At 41.8% G+C, this 24,937-nt stretch overlaps 1 protein-coding gene across 4 annotated transcripts in view; it reads right to left on the bottom strand.

The window, feature by feature from the left end:
- GPM6A (glycoprotein M6A) overlaps positions 1-24,937 on the bottom strand; it is a 205,017-nt gene that overhangs the window by 124,888 nt on the left and 55,192 nt on the right. The window contains exon 1 of one of the 4 annotated variants that reach the window (XM_077302435.1): positions 7,473-7,952. The exons of 2 other annotated variants lie outside the window; for them this stretch is intronic. In XM_077302435.1, coding sequence (XP_077158550.1) covers positions 7,473-7,509 — 37 coding nt within the window. In that variant the 5' untranslated portion in view covers positions 7,510-7,952. Of the gene's footprint in view, positions 1-7,472; positions 7,953-24,937 lie in introns of those variants that run through there. One more of the 4 variants, XM_077302437.1, reaches the window with a different exon arrangement.

The following is a 24,937-nucleotide window of genomic DNA, read 5'->3' as shown; positions in this document are numbered from 1 at the left end:
CAGTAACAATAACCACCATAGCAGTATAAGAGGCCCAGAAGTGTACCTTGGAACAGCTTTTGAACATATTCTTCCCAAATAGCATGGACACACACATTCAATTGGCCAAATATGAAGCCCTGTTGTGGGGACATGGAGATGATATTGGAAAGCTGTACTCACCTGAATCTCAAACTGTACACAAATGTATTCAAGTGATGGATGATGTCATGTTAGTGAGATCAGACCTCAAAGAAGTACCTATCTTGAATGCTATGCTAGTATATTATGTGGATAGATCAAGCAAAATGGTGGAAGGGAACAGAAAAGGAGGATATGCAGTGGTGACTTCCAGAACCACAGTGGGAGTCCATACCCTACCCCCAGCTATGTCAGCACAGGCTCTAGAGCTCATGGCACTCACTCAAACTGTTAAGTTGGTTAAAAGGGAAACTGTAAAAAAAATTACAGATTCTAAATATTCATTTTGGGATTGTGCACGCACACAAACTCCTGCAGAAAAAAAGATAATTCATAACTGTCACTTGAGAAAAGATCACTAATGTACTACAAATTGTAAGATTACTGGAAATGCTCATGAAATCTAAAGAAGTCACCAATCCATATCAGGGCATATCAAAAAGGAAGAAGAAGAGTTGGTTCTTATATGCCGCTTTTCTCTACCCGAAGGAGGCTCAAAGCAGTCACTTTCCTTTTCCTCTCCCCACAGCAGACACCCTGTGAGGTGGATGAGGCTGAGAGAGCCCTGATATCGCTGCTCGGTCAGAACAGTTTTATCAGTGCTGTGGCAAGCCCAAGGTCATCCAGCTGGCTGCAAGTGGGGCAGTGCAGAATCAAAACCCGGCATGCCAAGTCCGCACTCCTAACCACTACACCAAACTGTATAAAATAGAAGAGCATTAAAGGAAGCAGCAATACAGAGTTCAGCATTGCAATGAAACTTCTGCCAACATTCATCTGGCCTAAAGTACCATTGTATACTAACAAGAAATTGAAAGGATATGGAGCTAGTCCAATTATGAAGGATCCTAGATGGATTATACAGATGGGAGAATTGTAGACCCTTATGCATGCCTTCAAAAAGTCATATATGGTGTTTTTTTTTATCAAAACACTTGTGCAAGAGGCACAGCCCTGGTAGATGGTCTGACGAGGATCATGGTCATTCCAGGGCTTTATTTAGAAGCTGAAATGGAATGGGAAAATGTATTTGTGTAAACAAGTACAGGCCAAACAGGGAAAATGAACACCCACAGGAGCAAGAGATTGGGTAGTTTGACCTTTCCAGACTACCTAGGTGGACTACACAAAGTGGACAGCTGAACCCCTGAATGGACTAAAGTTACTCTTTAAGTGCAAATGATGGCCCAGACTCTGTATTATTCTTTTTGATAATTACCAAAATGGAGGAAGATAGAGGATTCTGTTCAACTAATCTTTGTGTTGAACTGTGTAGACATTACTGGTACACTTATAAAGGGTTCAGGATTGCAACTGCAAGGAAGTATGAAAACCAATGAACATTTATTAACTGGAGGAATGAGAAAAGAATATATAAAACACATGCAAATCTGATATTGTTACTGATGGAGCCCTACCCCTGAATGGTACCAGACCCTGGATTATAACCAGTGAAAACCAGATCCTCTGGACTGTATTCTATGGTGCTAGAAATCCTGAAGCAGCACCTATAATAACAGACCTTATCGTGGGACGAGACTAGCACTTGTGTGCTCTTCAAGCAAGACTCTGAACTACATTTGATCCAGCCTAGACCTAAGGCCAAAAAGCCAGGCTAACTTGTCTTTGCAAAGCATCAGTGGAGCTTGGCATGACTGACTAATGAACCCAGCATCCTTGAAGCCATGAGAAAACACAACTCTAGCAACTTCAGAGCATCCTCCTTCCTGGTATCCTCCCCCCCGCCCATTAAACATGCAGATCTCAAAAGAAACTTCTCTCCTTTGAAACCCCATTCCTGTCCACCCAACATGACTAACAAACTTGTCAGCAGTATTATTGCTCTATATAGTTTTTCCAGCACATTCCCTTTGATTACTTTGATCCTGGGAGATCCTGGATAAATAACCCTTGGTTTCATAACAAAGGGAGCATCTGCACCCTTTGTCCAAAGCCTACTTGTTGCCTATGTAACATTTACCACATACCTGGCTAAGGAAAGGGTACAAAACCCCTTTCTTGTAGCCTCCTGTGTGCTAATTCACTCACTCCCCTCTAGCGATGCCCAACTCGGATGCTGGCTCCATTTGTGTTGCTGACACCCCCCCCCCCCCCCCCGCCCAATGCATCCATAGGTAATTGTATGATTTCTGCTGACCCTTTCCCCCTCAGAACTTAGCCATATCTTATTGCTTTCTGCTGTAATTGTTAGTGTTGTTCTGTGTCTTATTTCTTAAATAAAGCATACACCTTATGATTAAACAGTATTTGTTGTCTCCCGTGCATTCTTTCAAGGATTAATCACCTTGTTAACTGTGCAGACAAGGCTTCGCTACTTATCCCTTGTGCATAGCTAAATTCCCCAATTTTGATCAGAGCATAAGGGATAAATTAATCATTTCACTTAACAATATATTCTACCTTAAATGGAGTTTGGGGAGTAGAAGTAAACCAATTTATTCCTAGAGATCAATCCTACTTTCCAATCAAATTTTCTCAGAAGTACATCCCTATCCTACTAGTCAATCACAAATATTTCAAGAAGAAAGTGGAGTCACAGAAGTGGAGTCTCATGGATAAGGTTCTGTCAGCCATGAAGACAGATGCAAAAATAATTTCCTCTGTATTTACTCCATTAGTAATAACAGCACCTACACAATGTAAAAGTACATGGGAAGTCAGACTATGCCCTGATAGGTACAAGACATATATGAGTTTTCCATGTGAGGGGGAGATCACAGAAATCTAATTTTCCCAGGGATTGATCACCCTTGAGATTCCTTGAGTTGAGTCAAATAGAACCCAAAGTATGTGGATTGTGGGCACATAGGTGTGGTGACTCCCACCAGTTCAAACTCTGGTTGTGTGATTTCAAGATGAATAACTTGTCTGTATGCATTGTCTTGATATGGGTGACACTGCCAAGAACAATTATTCCACACACCCAAAACAGTGCCTTACATTCCTCTCTTATGATTCTGAAGACTGAAAACATTTCTATTTGTTGGGTGTATCGACTGCCAAAGGATAGTATAACTGGTTATCTTGTACTAGCCTTACCATTTAATGGATCTCAAATGAATGTCCCCTGTAAGTCAATGTCACCTGGGACACTGGTACAAGTAAGGGATATTTTCTTTTAACCACACCCCAACAAGGTTTTCATGCTGGTCATGTAATGAAACAGGACTAAGGGTGGGACAGAGAAACTGTCAAATTGAGTACACTACAGGATTAATGGATCAGCAAAGAATCAGTCCTGAATATCTGAATATAGCCCAATAAATGAAAGCATAACTGGGTAGTATTCACAATGGATGATGAAGCCAGTGTCTAGCAAGACTTTAATTTCTTTAGTTGGGCATTATTTTATTTGTGGTCAAACAGCCTATAAAGAATTACCTGGAAATTAGACAGAAAAGTATCTGGGCACTGTGTCCTCACATGTCAGTACAGTCAGGTCTGCCTAAGAGAAGAAACTGTAACTACTGGGAATTTGAAGGTGTCAAAAATATCCTAAAGGAATGCAGTCTAACTGATATGCAAATATTGGGAGGAGTGATATTCCTCATATATGGTACAGCAAGACTCGCTGCAGTCCTGATCCATGGAACTGGAAGCCAACCAGATCATAAGTTTGGCCTTAGATGTTTTAATTGTAACTAAAGGAGGAACGTGTGCATTGATAGAGCAGCACTGTTGCATATATATTCCAGATCATCCCAACAAGACAGAACACTTGGCAAATCATATTGCCTCAGAGGCCATGAGATGGGATCCTCATCTCTGCCCCTCCAGCTAAAGCATGGGCAACCCTAACATTTCCTTGCTACAATCTAGGTAATATTTCTTCTCCATCACTGTCTCAGCCTGTATTACCAACTCATCTACTATAGATCAGAATAATCTGTGACTACCCCAGTTAAATATTATACCTGCATAAAGATAACATTCTACATTGGGTTGCATGCTTATGGCTGCAAGGTCAGGACAGTTGTCAAGCATCTGATTATTTCCTTCTTTCAACAAGATGATCTGGCAGTTAGAAGGACTCGGGGACATCCCCATGTCCCAAGAACTCCTGGAAAACAATCTGAGGTGGTATGTAGTCAAGAAAGGAAACAGTTTCTAGTACTGGAAACAGAAAAATAAACTAAACACATTTCGTTAGATGGTCTGGAGAAGTTCCAAAACATCTGGATAACCAGTCATTCTAATTAGAATATTATTCAAATATATATGTATCTATAACACAAGACTCAACTAAAAGACCCGCTGGTATCTAAATTATTATTAAAATGCATTATTATGTAAATTACTACTGGCAACAACTGCAATACTTGGTAACTACACAGTGGTCGTTCTCTTTGGCATCCATATGTTAGATGGCTTTTGCAGAATTAATGTCAAACCATTAGCATGCTGCAAAACATATGTGAATTATTTCCATTCTACAGGTGGGGGGAAAAAAACACAGGCAGAATTCAATAGAGAGCTTCTCACTCTAAGCCCTGTGTTTATTGGATTCTCCCATGCTACATCACCCACAGTTGAGGCCCCTCAAAGCAACAAAGCCATACTATCGGAATTGGAAAATGCTAGTAGAAAAACAAAGGACTCTGGCTGGATTCCCACTATAATTTAAAAATAAAACACACTCTCAAAAGAAGTATAGATATAAGCAATGGCCTCTTGAAGTGAATTTAGCAGTGACATCCTGAATATCACTATTCCAGATGTAGTATTTTGGACAGTTTGCTGCATGACAAAAAAAATTGCTGAGGATATAAAATGTCTTATGTTGTACTATCTGCTTCATATGTGCAAGCTTCATCAACATAAAACTAATCATTTCCATGATGGCTGCAAGCTACTTGCATTGCAGCGCTGTTCAAGGGAAGCACAAAGCATCCTGCTGGTGTGAGGAATAGAGGATGTGGTCGGCTGTGACAAAATTTATACTTCAATTGATTTTCAGAGAAGAAAAGAAGGGAGGAAACTGTTCTAGCCAAGATGGCAGCATGAGGGGAGAAAACACATTTGTATGATACTGTCATGACTAACTCTTCAGGAACATTACGCAATGGAAGACAGCAATGAGCAGCGACCACGAGAGAAGCACACCATACAGACTGTAGGAAGCAGAATCATATACCCAGACTGTGGTGTAAAAGCACTTCTGGAAAGAAACAGCACAAGGTTCTTGTCTTTTCCAATGCAAAGGATAGCTCTTAAACCACTGTAAAGACCAGGTAGCTGACATGATCACCAAACAGGCATCTTCCCAGTCCAGAACGCAATGTTCATCTTTTCACTCAGGCTCTTAGATACATGTTTTTGCTCAATCAAATAAATAAATAAATAAATAAATAACAAGTTGGGTGTTTTTGTTTTTTTACAAAAACTGAACAAACATTTTTTTTGCTCTCCTGCTCCCCAAGCAACACCGAGGCAATGATCTCCAGATAAAATGAAAATAAATGCCTGTGTTTGTGATCACAACTGAGCTCCGCTAAAAAGAAAAGAGCACAGCATATTGTGCATGGGAAAAGACTCTAACACGTTAGCTGTTGCAATCTCACCATTAATCATGCTGTTTTGAGTGACACTGGCTATTCCAATTGCTCTTCATTTGAAAGTGGACAGCCTAATATGCGCCTGCCTCTCAATAGGAACCATTAAACGAGGTCCATCGCTTGTTGTTTTTATGAGGCTGTTCATAGGCTTTCCTTTAGGTGAGGCATTTGGAATCTCTTTCACTGATGGCCAGGCGCAAACCTTTCCACCTCATTTTCTCTTAACAATAATAGTCTTAAACTATTTCACCACATGAGACAGATGAAACCCCTTTAAAAACACCCTAAAAGAATTACCTTGGAAAACTGCTTATTAAAAAAAAAAGCTAACAATTTGTTATGCCTCCGATTTTCATTATCATAGATCACATGACAATGTTCAAACTGCTTGTATAATAAGCAATCAAATATGCTTATATCCGGGACATTGCAAATAAGCTTTCAAAAACATACCATGTTTTGGACATTTAAGAAGAAAACATGTCTCCATGAAAGAAAATCGTTACCAAATTACAATTGTTTTTTTTTACACATACATGCATATTAATATGTCTGAAGCAACTTGCCCTTTTAAGAGTTAGTATAGCTGTATGCGATCTAAATGGGTCAAGTCTAATGAGAGAAGCATGACATCCTTACATATAACAAGCGGATTGAACTCACAGCTGAAACATGGAACATGGAATCAACTGGGACACCATCCTCAATTACTGAAAACCATTTTAATATCCATTAGGTCTACAAAGCACCTCAGGATTCAACTGTGTTAGCTTAGCACTGCACTGACTATATTAGTTCTTTAATATATCTAAGTAATCCCACAATGAACATAGCAACAAAAAAAAACCACCAATGTGACAGCGACCACAGTGGAGAAGGTGGGGAAAAGGGGATTTCAAACGGTGCAAAAATGCAGGATTATCGCTTGTGCAAGGCAGTAAGAACGGTGTGTCCTTTGAAAGGTAGCATACTTCAAAGTGCCAAGTACATACAATGCTGATTAGAGAATATGGATAAAATAATATATGAATACTGTTCATCGACTGGATTTTCTCTGGGGGAAAAAAAGATGTGCTGTACATAACTGAAAAGAAAGGAAATGTCAACCTACAATCTTTCACCATTTACAACCTTTCCCCCCACATTATACACCCTAAAACAAGGCACTTCCAACAGATAGCAAGAGAATATGGGGAGCGAGAAAGAAATATAGGCAGCTCTACCAGAAATTTACAAAATATACTCCTTGTCTTTGTTTAGATTGGACAGCCATTCAGAGGTGTAAATAATGGTCACTTTGTTAGTTTTCTAAATGCAACTAGCTACAAATGTGTGTGAGTGGCTCTCTTGAAGTTCACACTGGGCTCCCTTGACCCAGCTAGACAAGCGTGAACATGAAATAAATGAAGGTTAACAAAGACTGGTCTGGGAAACCATTCACATTAAATGCTTGCAGCAGTGTTCGTGTTTTACATACGGAGCTGTGCTGTGAATTCCTTAAGCCTGAAATATTTGTGAGCAATTTTGTGAATCTTCACAGCATAGCTTGTTGCAAGAAGCAAAAATGACATTGGAAGGGGGGGGGAGAAGTAGACAGAAAACCCATGTTTCCCATAATTGTGTGGATTTCCAGTGGCATGCAGAGACAGAGAGAGTAAATAGAGAGGTAAAGACCCACTGACAAAAGACAGACAAACAACTACTGTATCACAATACCTTTTTGTGTCTGTCCCTCTTCCATATTTTCTTCCATGGCTACCTTTCTTCACTAGAAACAGCTGCACAGGTTTAATCAAAAGCTTCACACAGATGGTGGGAAAACTGTGGATTTATTTTCCCCGGAAAACTCCGCGAGCACTGGTTTAATGCAGGTCCTTGGATCTCAGCTAAGGCTCCCCTCACTCTCCTTGCTTGCTTGGAGACAGGCTGTCAAGTGTAATTTCATTCAAATTACTCTTCCGTGAAGATTATCAATTTTTCCTCTCAAAGCTGTCCATTGTATACCACTGTAAGCAGGTATTCAAAAGAAAAGCCTGCAATTTTGGGAGAGGGGAGACATTTGGTAGGGGTCCCAGTAGCAGAATAACTGTGATTCCGAAGGCTCGCTTTGCATATAAAACAGGGAGAAGGAATTGATGTTTGCATTGAAATCTGTGCTTTAAACTGGAAACAGGCTGCACTGCGAACAGATGGAGGGGTGTCTTCTTAACATGAAGCAGACCATGAACCCATAATTCCCCCTATTTGCTACCAAAGTGGGAAAGCCCAGATGCCTGTAGTTTTAGATGCAGCATTACTGCGATTCTTGTTTCCCTTTTGCACATAATGCTAATATATCATTTCAATAACTGTGTCCTGCTGTGCTTTTTTATTAAAAGAATTTTGAAGTAGACCAACACAATTCAAATTAGATTCACCAGGGTTTTTTTTTTAATGTGCGTACATATTCACATACACATATATATATTACGTACACAGACACAAAACCCATCCCCCCCACCCCTACCAAACTACTTAAAAGAAGGGAAGGGCAAAAAGTACAAAAATGTGAGAATACTGACATAATACTGTATAGTAAAATTATCATAATTTTAATGTAAACATAGCAGATACTTTAGATATACTAAAGTACTTCAAAACTTTTCTCCTACAGAAAGATGTCATATGATCTGTATGCTACAAGTTCATTGAAACAAGGTGGTCCCATTTCAATATGTCATAAGAAAAACAGTTGTGTCATGGACTCCTGACAAAAGGCAAAGGTTAAGTACCACATGGGGCACCTGCTTCTTTGGGGAGCTCTGCAGTCTGATTTGGAATGCAAACTGATTAAATTCTGCAGTCTGGAAATAAAATTTGCATTCCCTGTGTCATTGCGTGATACAGAAGCTCTTTGGAATGCCAACACATAGAATTATTTGGAGGAGGTATTCCAGCAAATACTGATAAGGGCCTAGGGAAAATATTTTACAAATATTAATAAAGTATAAAGCCTAACATAACAAAATTTTTATTTTAATCTAATGGTTTATACTCATTAGCTGCATTAAATGCAATAAGGCTTGTTGTGATGAGCACACGCCTTCAAAGTCCTCAAGGTTGGGGGTATGCCAGACAAAACAAGAAAGTTTGGGTGCCATGATGGAGAAGGACCGTTCCCAAGTTGCCACTCGTCCAGTCTCAGATGGTGGGCACAACCAAAGCACGGTTTCAGAGGATTACTGGAGTGAGAATGTATGTTTATATGGGAGAAGGTGATCCCGAATGGTATGTTGGCTCCAGGCCTTACAGGTCTTTAAAGTTCATATCAGCACCTTGAATAAAGCCCAGAAGCATATTGTGATCCCATGTCGATGGAATTTGACTGGAAGGATGTGGTTCCAATGGGCCATTCCAGTCAACCATCTGTCTGCAGCACTCTGTCCCAACTGCAGCTTCCAGACAGCCTTCAAGGGCTGTGCCATTGCAGCACAGATATTACCAGGGTATGAACCACAGTGGCAAGGTCTTTTCTGCCCTGTAACAGCTACAGCTAGCTCACCATCTCAAGCTGGCCATTCTAATTATGTTACATAGTTGAAATAATATATTGACATTCACTTGCACAAATCAGTATATCTGGTGTTTTAATCTGACCCTACTCTTGGCTAGGAAAGGGCAAGTCCAATAATTAATCACTACACATCAACCTATCGATTTACTTTATCTTCCACAGAGTTATAACACAATGTAATGCAAACCATAAATAAGTCCCCAAATGGTACACTGCACAATCATACATACATACAAGAACAAATGGGATTGGCATAAAATGGATTTTAGCTTCCCCCTTTGTCAGACAAGAATGCAACTAGTAGTACAAACAGCAGCAGCATATTAAAACAAGTTAAACAAGTTTGGGAACAGTGACAACCATATCAAATTAACATTCTCCAGCACCCCACCCCACTTTCTATGAGTAACTTGCGAGTAACAGCATACACTATAGAATCAAAAGGACAGGTCTTGGTGGGTCAGGTACCACCCAAGAGGTTTTTTTGTTCAGAATCAGAATACCTTTATTGACATATAAAGGTTTTTTGTTGTCGGCTTTTAATTTCTAGATTATAAGCAATATCTATTTATTTTATTATTTATATTTGTACTTCTTGACTGCCACTCCTGGGTATAGCTGGCTCATGGTGGTTTCCATAAAAATCTAAATATGCCACATAAAAACAATACACAACAATCCAAGATGGTGGCAAAAATCTGTAGGACACACCCACTCTCACCCACCCCCAACGCCCATTGTGAGTTCCTGCTTTGTGCTAGATGACCCTAGAGCTCCTTTCCAGCTCCTATGATTCTATGACACTGTCTCAACAAGGGACAACCATAATAGGATATAGAGGATACTTTACTAGGATATAGAGCAGGGATAGTCAAACTGCGGCCCTCGAGCCCTTGCCAGCATTCGCCGGCGAATGCTGGCAAGGGCTCCTGGGAATTGTAGTCCATGGACATCTGGAGGGCCACAGTTTGACTACCCCTGATATAGAGCATCCTTTTTCAACCTTATTTATTTATTTATTTTTACATTTATATACTGCCACTCCCAGCTCAGCCGGCTTATGGAGGTTTACAATAAAACATAGCCTAAAATGTCCCATACAACTAACAAAACCACAATACACAATTGATGGCAGTAATACGTACTGACCCCCCCCCCCCCCAGCATCTCAATGTACTGACAACAGTGGTAATATCTCATTGATAACAACAGGGGATGTAAATCTTGGGGAAATTGATCACCCAAAATAGTCCCAAACAATGTTTGGGACACACATGGCAGGGGAACCTGATCTTATAACCCCGGGCCTCCCACCCAGCCTCAACCAAATGCCTGGCGGAAGAGCTCCAACTTACATGCAGGTACCACTGAATATTTTTCAGGCTTCAGGGTAACAGGAAGTGATATGAGTTGGCCTCACCTCACCTCAACACCCTTGGAAGCAAGAAGAGTCTAGCAAACGTTTAAATGGGGACCCCTCCAGACCCATAACTGGGCATTTTGGGAGGGTGCAGGTCAACCTGCTCAAATAAGGGTAGATTAAAAAAAAAACCAGCCACTTTGAAAAACTCCATGCCATGAGACCATTGAGGGGCTTTGTGGTACTATATCATGGTTGGGAAACCCAGATCTAGAGTCCTACAAAAGGATACCAGACACAGTCATGTGTACACATATGTGTGGGAGGGTATTATTAACCCTTTTTTTTCAACACGTCTTCCTTTCCAAACCTTGGCCTCATTTGAATTGTATGGAATATAAAGACAATCTGGCATCTGCATGCTATGCATGGTAATCTAAAGATTGCATCATCATTTTAAGGGCCTCAAATCTGTATCCAGGCAGCTGCCTAATTGACTTAATGGCAGCCTTCTGTGTCACTAACCCAGAATACAATTTTCAGCAGTATGAATTACTTCAGAAGAAACATGTGAAAAGCCACAGAAAAGACATTTGCCCCAGTTTCCGGCAATGAAGACGCCAGGGAGCCTGGGAGTATATAGCTGCACTCCTTTCTCCTAGACAGGACTGAGCCATGAGTAAAACAGGTACATCAGGGGTAGTCAGCCTGTGGTCCTCCAGATGTTCATGGGCTACAATCCCATGCAGGGGCTTGTGGGAATTGTAGTCCATGAACATCTGGAGGACCACAGGTTGACTACCCCTGAGGTACATGATTCAATGGCAGCTATTACCTAGCAGAGATAGTATGCCTATAGTAACATACTTCTTTCACCTAACTACTAGTCATTCATAAACAGTGAAACTAGCCTACCTTACTGGATATTCATTATGCATTTAAGAAGGCTTCGAAATCTGGGTGAGGAATACTTTTGCAACTTTCAAGCAAATGACATTTGGTCTGCATCTTGCATAGAACTCTCCTTTGCAGTTACATCAACCCAAAGAGTCACATTTACTTAAAATTGTGCCATGAAGCCTGCACCTCTGTGCAATTTGCAGTGTGCTGATTCTTCTGGTAGAAATTGTGTCACACGGAAAAACACCTGCCAATCAAAAGCCCCACACAGGTCAAAGGACTAGAAAATCTTCCTGAAACATGTGGCAAGCACAACACTGGGGACCAATGCTCAGAAGAGCCACAGATATATCAAATATCCTCATATGGTTCCTGAGCCACTGAATATCATTGTTTTAAGCTATTAAGATGTTCTGCAAATTAGCTCCACAGCCCGCCATGAGCAAGCACACTAGTGATCTGGTCATATGGGACAACGATATTAAAGTAAATACTGCTTGGGCCAATAGTCAAAGTGCTAAAATGAAATCCAAGTCTAGAATAACTCTAGGGAAAACTATTGCTTTGCAGTCTGAATTCCCCCATCTGTAAAAATGATAATTCATTATTCGCATTCTAGAATAATATAAAGTATACTAGCAATAAAACCCCATTGTACTTTAAAACCCCATTGTACTTTTCAGGCCAGGAGGGAGTACTGGTGAGGACTTCCCTCCTCTCTCCCCCCTCCCCAAAAGGCCCGACACAGTCTCTCCAGGCCTTGGCAGGCCTTTTTGCAGTTAGGGGGAGTGGTAGCAGGCACTCCATTCCTCCCTCCCAACCGCAGGCAGGTCCACTGAGGCCTGGAGAAGCTGTAGCAGAACTTTTCAGGCCAGGGGGTAGGGTTGGTGGGGATTCTGCTGCCTGGTATGTGGGGAAGTAAGGAAATGCCAGCCAGCCCTCCCCTTTGCCCCAGGAAGGCTCAGTGAGGCTAAGAGAGGCCATGCCAGGCCTCAAGGAAGCCTGGCCAGGGCTCCCATCCACCCTGAGAAGGCCTGGCGCGGCCTTTCACGGCCTTGCCAAGCCTTTCTGAGGTGAATGGGAGGGCTGGATTGGACTCACCTGCCCCCCCCAGGCAGGCTTGGAATGGCCAGGAAATGATGCAGTGCATCTTCTGGGCATTGGGGGAAGGGAGGAGATGCCAACCTCCTTTCCTGGTGGCATCCAGGCACTGAATGGTGGTCAGTGCCCCAGGATTCTCATCGCCAGGTTTTTGGGGGTGGATGCGAGCGGGGAAAGTCCAATCAGGATGCGCACAGGCTGGACTAGCTCCACCCAGGAGGGCGCTGCACAAATATTAATACAGCTAAGTGTTAAAGATATGGCAAATCAGAACAAGAGAAAATTTAAACAATGTATAAAAATAATACATTAAAAGAACTTGTTTCTAGCTATAACTAAAAATTTAGTGACCATGGATGTAATCATCCTTATCCATTGTTGTTCCTCTATATATTTCTGAAACAGCCTAGGGGGTGGGATGTGTCCGACTGACCAAGTTGGAATAGGGCCAATCAGGGTGCAGCCAGCTTTGTCCTGATTGGCCCTGCCCCTGCAGCTCCCACTCTCCGGGCCTGGACTCTAGCCTCTTTGCTCTCAGATGCCTCAGTGCCTGGAGCCAGCAGCAGGTGAGAGGGCCCTGGGCAATGGTCGTGGTGGAGGGCCTCCTAATGAGGGCCTCCTGGCCTGCTAGGCTGGACCTGCTCATGTGGGCCTCCCGGCCTGCTGACTGCTTACTGAGCTCTATCGGCCCTGCTAACGAGCTGCCCAGCTCCCGCCCGCCCCACTTGATTTGGCTGCAGCCCAAAGCGACCTTAAGCTGCCTGGGCAGGGGCCAGGGGAGGGGACTCTTTCAAGGCCCGTTCTTAGGAATACATTTTCCTTATTTACGACCTTTGGAATGTAATAAAGCAAAAGAGTCCTTTAAAGCAGTGCTCCCCAACCTGCGGGCCGCGGCCCGGTGCCGGGCCGCAAAGGCCATGACGCCGGGCCGCGGCTCCCTCTCCCCGCCCCCCTCAGTAAAAAACTTCCCAGGCCGCAAGCTTGCAACCCGGGAAGCTTCTTACTGCGGGAGGGCGGGGAGAGGGAATCGGGGCCGGGCTTCGCATTCGCGTGGGCATGGCCCGCGGGCGCGGCTCGATGCGGGGCGTGGCCCACACGGACGCGGCCCGATGCGAGGCCGTGGTCTGAAGGGGCGCAGCCCGTGGGCGCGGCCCGCTGTGCGGGCGTGGTCTGTGCGGGCGTGGCCCGATGCCCTGCCGGTCCCCAGCCTCAGAAAGGTTGGGGACCACTGCTTTAAAGGGAACCTCATGAAACTGGCAATCTAGAATGATGTGTTGAGTTGTGTCCAGTGAGTTTACAGAACAAAAACATAACCTCTCTTGAAACATAACGCACTGATATCTCCTACCACCTTTGATGAGAGATCATTATTCCTGGCCAACATAAAAGTTCTGTTATGGAAAGGGCTATCTAAATTATGGAATCAACTAGATTCAAAGCCCGTTCATGAGAACGAGCTTTGAAATAACCCACACACACACCATGGCCGCCCAGCAGACACATAGAGATGACATTACCCCAGGTATGGCATTTCTGGGCCCAGTGGGAAGGCCTCCCCCCCCTCCCCCCCAGCAGTGGCGCAGCCTTCCCTTCGGGCCTTCAAGGCCCCAGATGTGCTTGTAGGCTGGAAGGGAAGTCCTCCTTCTTTACTCACAGTGTCCTGCAGCTTCCCCATAGTTTTTTGGCCTGTCCTGGTGAGGGCCTAGAAGCCTGTCCTGGTGAGGGCCTAGAAGCCTTTCTGGCCTGTCCTGGTGAGGGTCTAGATTGTGCCCTGACCTGATTGGCTAGAACTGCTGTCTGTCCTGGTGAGGGGCCAATTGGAAAGCGCTTCACACCCTCCGATTGGCCCCTCACCTGTACTGGTCCTGCCCACTCTCTGCCCACTTAGCCCTTAACAGATTATGAAGAAGGGAAAGATGAGACGTCATTCCACTAAATCAGATTTAGTGGGAGTGCAGACAGGAGGCTGAGAGGGAAACAATTTTGGGAATTCAAGGTCAAATAGCCTCTGTTTTAGAACAAGAAAGATGGATGATTCATTAGAAAAGAACCTACCAGTAGTCCAGTTTGAGAGATTTTAAATTCAATAGCAGAAAACCAAGAGGCACAATGAAAGTCATTTTTAAAATGAAAACTTAAAACAACTCAACTCAGCTCTAAAGTACATTTTAAGACAGTATTTAAAGGTTATGATCCAGGCCTTAGTTTCCAAACAATGTTGGCCCAGTTCTGCACAAATAGAAGAATAAGGCACACACTTGAGGGGACTTAAAAGACAAAAGTAGTTTACCTGGACACCTTCAATATTGTTATTCAATATTGTATCCATAGGGGTATGCCATATAGTATTTGCAAAACACCACACAGTTTATAGAAACAAAATATTAGGGTTGCCAGTCCCTGGTAATGAAATAACAATAGACTACAAATTAATACAACGAAATATGTTTGTTTTAAGTTTAATGCAGGATAGCTGCAAGAGAAAGAAGTAACATTCATCACCTTCCAGTCCATGTATACATTGCCTGCATTCATGGAAACTGTCAGTATTTGCTAACAGACCAAAATAATTCAGGGCCATTGTTTGGAGAGATGCTAAGCTGTTTAACATGTTTACCTTCAGATCAATATCTTACAGAAAATCAGATGCTTGCCTGTCCAGTCCAGTTCAGCACAACTTTGGAACATTGTGAGACCTGAAAGGGCTATTTCAAGGCTTTGGAAACCAGCTATCTCCAATGCCCACTTAATTTGAACAAAGGAAAACACAATATTTATTATTTTTATAATATTTATTGACTGGGCCTCCCTAAGATAGGATGGAGAGACTCACATCATCAAGAAAAACATATATACAAAGTAAACGTAATCATTTAAAACAGTAGTTCTAAAGCTTATTTGCTTAATAAACTCCTAGAATGCTCTGATAATTCTGGCACTGAGCTTGTGTCCAGATTTCAGGATGGATAGGGAGGTAAAGGGGGGGGGGGGTCTTTCTGATGCGTAGTGCTTGTATTGATCTTAACCAAATGCCTGGTAGAAGAGGACCATCTTAAAGCCCTTTAGAACTTTGCCAGCTCTGGGAGGACCTGGGTCTCAGCTGGCAACTCATTCTACTAAGTTGGAGCCAGGGCCAAAAAGCCACTGGCTTTGGTTGAGGCCAATTGCCTATCCATAGAAATTACCCATTGAACGGAGTCTGCAGAATTTAACACCACTTGGGGGAAATACTTGGAGAAGCAGTCCCTGAGGTCCAAAGGTCCAAAACCAAAACCTTAAACTTGATCAACCAATAACAAACATAGCTGCTGGCGTACAGGTTGAGTATGTGCTCTCCATGGGATCTTGGTGAGGACCCAAGCAGCTGCATTCGGGAACAGCTGTAGTTTCCAGAACAAAGTGAAGGGTAGGCCTGTGTATATTGAATTACAGAAGTCTAACCTGGAGGTGACCATCACATGGATCACTGTGGGTAGGTGTTCTGGGGCCAGATAGGGCACTAGTAGCTTTGCCTGGCATTGGTGGAAAAAAGCCTGTTCAGCTATAGAGGCATTGAAGATCACCCCCAAATACTGCTTTCAGCTGCACCTGGTCCAAAGAAGGGAGGTGTGCTTCCTCTTCAGATCCCTTCCTTCCCAGCCACAGGACCTCCATCTTCAAAGGGTTAAGTTTCAGGTGGGCTTGTTTGTTCATTGTCCGTTTTGACTTCCAGACATCTGACCACTCATCAACAGATAGATCTAGGTGTCATCCACATATTGGTGTAACTCAAGCCCATATCCCCAAACAAGCTGAGCTAGAGGGTGAATGAAGTTGTTAAATAGTATCAGAGAATTGCACCCTGTGGTACTCCACAGTGGAGTTTACGGTGGTGTAACTGCTCTTCCCTGATAGTAATTCTCTGTTCCTGACCTTGGAGAAAGGACAGCAACCACTGCAAAGCTGACCCCCTTAACCCCATGTCGGTGTGATGGTGAGACAGAAGCTCAAGGTCTACCAGTCCAACACTGCCAGAAGATCTAGCAGTATGAGCAGCACTGGCCACCTTGGTCTAGCTGCCTTCAGAGATCATCTGTCAATGCCATCTTCACCCTGTGACCAGCTTGGAAGTCAGACTGGAATGCATTTCTGAAGTTCACTGCAATACCAAGCATAAGTTTAATGAGGCTCATGGGGCATTCCAGCACTAGATTCATGAAGACCGCTAAACAATAGTTGTGAGTTCCTGCATTGTGCAGGGGATTTGACTAGATGAACCTGGAGGTCCCTTCCAACTCTGTGATACTATGGAAGGACAGATAAACTGCAGATTTATTGGGGAATTTTACCAATGAAGGCAAATAAGCAACATGTGTCCTAAAGATTAATAGTTAATGTTCTGTGGCTTCTCTGTATTAAGAAATTACATCTTATTTACAAATATGAACAATTTGGTTACTAATAAATTTATACAGGAGAGGTTTTTAGAAAACCAGTAGAGAAAGAGGAAAGGAGATTGGGTATTTTTGCCTCCCAATTTTCCCTATATATCTAAAGACCAAAAAGCACATTCTTCATCTTTGCACTAATCCATTCCTTAGAAATTATGTATAGGAAATGTATGGTATTTTTCTTCATCCCTTCGAAGAGCTCGTCAGGTCCCCAAGTATACAAAGCATGCAAGGTATAGGGGTTGCAACTGCATGCATGATTAATAATATTCTGCAGTAGGCTGGAGTATGTTGATAGTATGTTTTGAATGGCCACAGAAAACTAAGGCAAAATAAAAAACCCCACATATTTTAATGTATGTAATATATTATATCATGCCACTTAAGAGAATGCAATTGTTTTCTCTCTTGCAAATAAGAGTATCAAAAGTTAGGCAGCCTCCCATTTAGAAAGAGAGTTACTGAAAACTTGGCTTGGGCAGTGTTCAATTATTTAGTTCACTGAACTTTCCAATATAGCCTAAATCTTATCTGATCTGAGCTGCAACATTTCATCTTCATTCCCACACTGATCCCAGCCAGATATTCTGCAGAGTAATCAACCATGCTAGTACCCCTGATGGAAAAAGTGTCACAGTACTGACATAGTGACACAGTCATCTGTACAGAACATGTTACTGTGTGCCAATTCTGTTTGCACATATCATCATTTTGAATTAAGACATGCAACCAAGGAATCTAATTGCCCTATCTTTCTCATTAAGGATCGTTTGGATATTTTGTTGTTGCTTCACCATTTCAACTCCAAAGGTATTTATCTATCTATGTTCCAGTTGTATAACCTCCAACTTTGTTTCACCTAGAATCTTCAGACAATTGTTATTTTTGTTTTGGCTAACACACACACACACACAAAATCAAGAAGACCAAACTAATTTCAGGAAATGTTTCATGCATCCCTGGTTGGATCATAAAAAAGAAGACATTTAAACCATATTGGTCTTGCAGATATGTTATCTCTATTGTGATCTTCAAACAATGTTATCAATCAATTTTATTTAAACTCTTAAATGAAGAAATATAAAACACAAAAATATTGTGCTCTTATACAACGTATTAACAAAACCTAACTAAAACTTTGTGAACATCCAAGTTATTCCATCCTCTGAGAAATCTATTTCCTCAATTTCTTTCCCAACTTCCTGCCAAAAGGGCTCACATTTAAACAAACAAAATATTTCAAATAACTAAAAAAATCAAAATCTATATACAATATGAAAGTGTGAGGTTAGAATTCATCAAGAAACTAAACACTGCATGTCATCCTGACTTAAACAGAGACCTGGGTTTCCTTACTCACTCTAATAGTTCTACAGGAATAAGCTTTTAGAAATTTTACTATTCAATAGGTCTTATCAGATTATAACTTGTTGTTGTTAGGTGTGAAGTCGTGTCTGACCCATCGCGACCCCATGGACAATGGTCCTCCAGGCCTTCCTGTCTTCTACCATTCCTCAAAGTCCATTTAAGTTTGCACCGACTGCTTCAGTGACTTCATCCAGCCACCTCATTCTCTAATATAACTTTGTATTAATATCCATTTTCACTGAGATTATTTTTCCTTGAGTAGTTATTTACCCAATTTATCCTACTTCATTATTTTGCTTATCTGTTAAAATCTCTGTCCTGTTCATCACATGTAACCATTAATTTCAGTGATCTATGATAGTATTCACTAGCCTCAGTTTTTGCCCTTTTCTCTTATACAAATAATTTACACTTGAAAAATTCTTGGTGGAAGTTTCACCAAACCTCCCTGCCTCAACTCTTCCTTCTGTCCAACCTGTACTCTTCTCTGTAAGAAGAATTCGCAGTATGATCTCTCTTTCACAGAGCTGAGAATTTGAACTATGACTGTTAGGTCTTTAAGTTGCCACGTTATTTATTTAAATCTGTTCAAAAGCAGTTTAGAAAACATGTTAGCATTATAACCAAAATAAATTATTGAAAAAACAAAATATAATTAAAAAGCCTAGACAAAGATCATGCACCACAGAAGGGTAGGTATTGGACTTGAAGGCCAGTGGGGGCAAATGTGCAGGCTCTAAAAATGCTGATAGAGATTGTTTCATGCCAAATGATACTTAAACACATTCTTATTTCAACTCACAGCATCAATACAAACTGTCCAAAAAATTCCAAAATATTAACAGATCTATATAGATTATTAGATCCAGAATGAATGGTAGCCTTTATGTATTACCACAATTTAAAATCTTAAATTTTAATCAGATGTTTTCTGAGAGTAGTACCAATTAAAAGCAAACTGTTTATGTACTTTAGTTGCTAAAAAAGCATTGCCACATCAATAGATAAATAACATTAAAGTCACATGTATAAGAAATATTGTTCTGCCAGATTGTTACCAATATGCTTAATCTCTAAACAAAATACTGTATTTGAATTTACTTGAAACTGATACATTCTATATAAGCAGAGATGTTTATGCTTTGGCCCTGTGCTAAATTACAGTAGGTACTGAATTGCAATACTGTATGAAATGTTACTTCACTGTAAAACAACATGAACACATAAACACAGGAAGCTGCCTTATATATACATAATAAGACCACTGGCCTGTGAATAGCAGTATTGTCTACTGTGACTAGTGGTAGCTCTCTGGGGCCTTTCATGTAACCTACCACTTGAACCTTTTAATAAGAAATACCAAAGATTGAAACTAGGACTTTTTGCATACAAACCCGGCCTTTGGGCCAGGGTTTATCCAGGGTTTTTCCCAGACACACTGGGAAACCCAGCTAAAACAGATTTCTGTACACAGCTAAAGTCTTAATTTCTTAATTTTTCCCCTTTTCTTATTTGTTCAAGAAACTGGAATGTGCAAATATAATCTCAGGAAATACCTGGATATAGCCCAGCATGTTATTTCAAATGACAGTGATGGGTCTCTTAGTACAGTGGTCCCCAACCTTTTTGTCACCGGGGACCGGTCAATGCTTGACAATTTTACTGAGGCCTGGGGGGGGGGTAGTCTTTTGCTGAGGGACATCGCCACCTGAGCCCCTGCTGCATTTGCTTTCCCACCGGCGCCCCTGACTTCCTGTCGCCCACTGCCAGCAGCGGGGGAGCCCCAGCCATGGTGGCCACTGGAGAGCACCAAAGGTGAGCCAGCGGCAAAATGGTAGGGTAGCCCCCGAGGCAGCAGTCAGGGAGGAGCTGCGGCCCAGTACCGACTGATCTACGGACCGGGACCGGTCCCCAGACCGGGGTTTGGGGACCACTGTCTTAGTAGATCTACTAAGAAAGATAACATTCCTACATTAGAAAGAGAAGGCACATATCGGGGGGGGGGGGGAGATACTTTCAATCCTATGCAGAGATAACCCTGTCTAAATCTATTGAAATCAGTGGACTTAGATTGGAGTAACTCTGAAAAGGACTTCATGGTTTGATACAGAATCCATTTAGGAAAGCCCTCTACTGGCATGACCATTATGGTAACACAGTAATGATGCCTGGGAAATATTTTCCACAGTGAAACATTTGCAGTGGGTGACTCAGTTTGGGGAAACTGATACATATAGCTCTTGTGGCTTGAGGGATGGTGTTGTAAGAAAGAGATTAAATATTTTAATCATTTTAAACTTAGCTGCATTTGAATTTATGACTATTTTTATCTAGTGTACTTCTGTTATGACATAAACCACCATGAGCCTTTGGGAAGGGCAGTATAAAAATTTAATTAATAAATAACTAAATACAGAATGCTATGAAAACCAGATGGATCTGATTTATGTATTCATTTGCAATACATGACACCTTCCTATACCACTGCTGTGTGAGAAATCTGGGTATTCCAGCTCATATTAGTGTGGCATTGCTGATTTAAAATGACATTGGCTCATGTAAAATGATGAATGCGGGGCAGAAGGAGCTGGCAAGGAATGTGTGGACCAGTAACTATGTATGTAATCTATACTCCCTTTATGACAAGACAAGCTGGGATGGCAGCCTACATGCATTCTTCAGCTGTTGTTGTTTTTTACAAGCACGTATCATTTTACAAGAATTCAGACTATTTAATTTGTCCATGCCAAAAGTGTACAGGGACTGCTCTTTAGATACAAGAAATCCATCTAAGGCAGGAGTCCCCAACCTTTTTGAGCCTACAGGCCCCTTTGAAATTCTGACACATGGGATGGGTACAACCACAAAATGGCTGCCTCTAGATACTCTAGACAGCCCTAAGAGGTGGAACCAGCCACAAAATGTCAGGGAGTGAGATTGTGTATTAGTCTAATAGTAACTCGACAACACTTCAGGCAATATCTCTGTTTAAACTGAATGCATTGTTTAAAAATATTTTCTTGAATGGACACAACTAACTTCAGTCATGCTACAATGATTCTTGTGCTGTGGTAACAGTTCCTGCTGAATGATATATATTTAAAAACCTGCACAGCCAACTAGACTTTCAATGGCCAATCAGAAGGCCTGCTGTGAAAAAGACCACTTTCTTAAAACATTTGGCAGGCACAAAGGAAGAGGTCAGTGAGTACCACATTAGGGACCCCTGGGCCAAGGATAATTCCTCACGATTTCTAATATAGGCAGTGGCAAACTCTCATTTAAATTGTGGGGAATTCTGCACATTGAAAAAAATAACGTCATGCCAGTGCTATGGTGGAATACTATTAAATAACACACCTCTGGCCATTCCTCACCTCCTGGTTCTCTCCCCTTCCCTCTGCTGCCCTCTCGTGCTTGAAATGGCGGAAGAAAACAACGTGTTATACACGCGACTCTCCTCTGCCTATCAATCAAGCTAGGCAGCCAATCACCATTGTCCCTGGTTTAACAGGCCCACAAGCTATTTTTTTAAAGTAAAACTTCTTGCCCCTTTAAAAAAAGCACTGAGATTTCTTCAGAAGACAGACAAGAGAGGCTCAGACAAGACCAAGGCATACACGGAAGGGTGAGGTGGACAGGGCTGGGGGCTGGAAGATGGAAAGGGAAGACTGTCTTGCTGAGGGGGTTGGGGGGCTGGATTGTGCTTTGGGGAAACAGTTGCTTTGTATCTGCTTATCTGGAGGTGAGGTCTTCCACGTCCAATTCCTCTCCCCCATGCTTGAAGCCCAAACAACCCACAGGGAATGCGAGAGGCTTCCAACTGCAGCTGCAATTTAGTCCGAGGAATTTCAAATAGCTCTCTCTCTCTCTCTCTCTCCCTCCCTCCCTCCCTCCCCCCGGCAGGCAAGATTCGCCATTCCTACCAGCACTGCCCAATGATATGGTTTTGTAAGGGAAAACTCGAGGGCTCCGCTTTCGTGCCTGATACCTTGCCATGGGGGGGGGGCTGGGCAGGCTTCTGAGTACACATCCATTAGGATTGGGTTGCAGAGCTTCTTTAAAATGAGAACATGGATAAGAAAGTGAAAGGAACTCATGCCCAAGAATGGGGCAATAGCCTTGGATCCTTCCCACTCTGTGCCGCAGAACAGAGTGTGGTGTGGGGTTTCACAAGAATTCTTCTGTGGTCAGCAATCACACATGCTTGTTTACAGTTCCCTTTATGCCTAATTGTTGCAAACTCACCCCTCATGAGGTTTTGGGGTTGCATGGCTGATTCGCTTGTGTTTGGAATGTCTGGGGCTGTCTGTGATTCTGTCTAGTATTATCAAAGCATCTGGGTGACCTCCTCTTGATCCATGGGGGTGGTGGCTGTCACGCTGGATCAGTCTGATATGCTTGGGACAGGACTTTGTGGGGACAGAGTACAAAAGGAGGCTCCGTTTATATCTTTGTGTTTTAACTGGTGGGAATTTTTTTTTTTTGCTTTTCCTGGATGATTTAATCTCTATTTGTTGCTCCAGGAAGTTTGCTAAAAAAAAAGAAAGAAGAAGAAACCCATCCCCAGAAGAAGGGAAGTGGGTGCGAGGGTGGGCACTGGAGGCAGAGATAGCACAACTTTGGCTCCATACATTTTCTTGCCGTGTGGCTTGCTGGTTGCTCTCCTCTTGCTCCCGCTCCATAGTTGGGGGAATCCACTTTTTGGGATTCCCCAACTATTGCTTTAAAATGGAGGATGTGACTGGTGGTTTGCTGCTTGGACACTGGATGTTGGTGACATCATGCAAAACACCAAAAATAGGGCATCTGCAAAATATTAGCATTACACTTTATTTTTTGGGTATGGAAAGAGCCTAAGTTGTGTTCTTTCCAAAACAAGTGCATAACATTTTCAAAATTATATGCAGCAAGTCCATTATAGATAGTAAGATCTGTCCTCTTTCATATCCAGAAAATTTTTTGAGGGAGCACTGATTTCTCATTGCTCTGGGTCCAAGACTAGAAACCACATCACACAAACAGTGCTTGAGTGTCACCTTTTGGCCTATCATTCCAAGTGGAATCCTTCCCATTTTTTTCACTAGGGGAAAAATAAAGGTTTTAAAGTGAGTACAAAAGAGGAGGGTAAAGCAACATGATATAAAGATCACTTCACAAATGCCTAGCAGCTGAGCTGGTCCCAGGAGGGCTAAGAAGATTTACAAAACAACATGGTCCATAAATGTCAGATAGTTTTGAAAGTCAGCACTTAGAGAATTGTGATTGCAAACTTTTCATTGTAGAGAAGCTGTAAAAAAATAATCAAGCTGCATACCCAGCAATTTCCCACCATTCGTTTTTTGCATTCTGGTAATGCTGAAAGGGCAGTTTGTCTGATTTTGAACTAGGATGCTACATGACAGTTGAAAGGTGTCTAGAGATGCAATTTCTGGCTTCATTTTCTCTGTTGTAAAGTAATCCACACAAGGGAGGAAAAGGGGCACAGACCTAACTGATTTGTGCAGCCTTTTCTTCTATACCAAAATTCTACAAAAGTTATAGTAAGCTAGTTTTAAGGTTAGGGACCCCATAGACAAGTTCAAGTGCTTGGTTCCATGTTAGTTAACTGCATGCAATGATTTATGTGGGGTTTTTTTTTACTTGAACAAAAAAGCTAATGAGATTTCACTCAATGTGGGTTGGTCCAGCATTAGAGGAAGCTTCATCTGAATGTACGTGTGAAAGGCCATTCTAAAAGCATAGGACTACAGTATACAAGCATGTTTCCCTCCCTGTCCTTTAATATCTACAAGGAGAAAGGTGGAAAGCAACAACTGAAAATGTATTCCTTTATCAAACAGTGACAGAGACTATATAAAAGAAGAATTTATAAAATTTAAGAGAGGCTATTTACTCAGTGGATGTGGTGACCCTTTAAAAAAAACCTTCATTAATATTTACTGCCTTTGAAAGAATCAAAATGATGTGATCATAGATTTATAATACAGCAACATCATTCATGAGTTTAAAGTAACTGGAGATGGAGACAGGCCAAAAATAGCAGTTCACAAAGTACTTTTTGGGAGCTATCCAAGTTCAGTTCCCTTTATAAACTTGAATTAGAAATCTCTTAGTACAATGTGATTAAAAGAGCTTCTTAATCCACAAAATCAAATCACATAAATGGATTTCAGATCAGTTTTCATATGGTAAAAACTCTCTTCGCACATATATATAACAAACAAGTACTGGGTAAAAACAACATATCATGATAAACTATTCACCCCCCAACTTATCAATTCAAACCCAAATCTATGACAAACTACAGCATTTATTAAAACATCATCTCTTTCTTCCTAGCTATCAGAGGTCAGCATTTTGCAAGATACACTATAAAACTGCAACTAAAATACAATAGCTCAAATAGAGGTTGTCTTTTAATCTCTAAAAACTAATAATTTTAAAAGCCAACATTACTTAGGTGCAT

The sequence above is a fragment of the Paroedura picta genome, chromosome 10 (assembly GCF_049243985.1).
Source record: "Paroedura picta isolate Pp20150507F chromosome 10, Ppicta_v3.0, whole genome shotgun sequence".
NCBI lineage: Eukaryota > Metazoa > Chordata > Lepidosauria > Squamata > Gekkonidae > Paroedura > Paroedura picta.
This window is presented reverse-complemented; position numbering and strand designations above follow the sequence as displayed.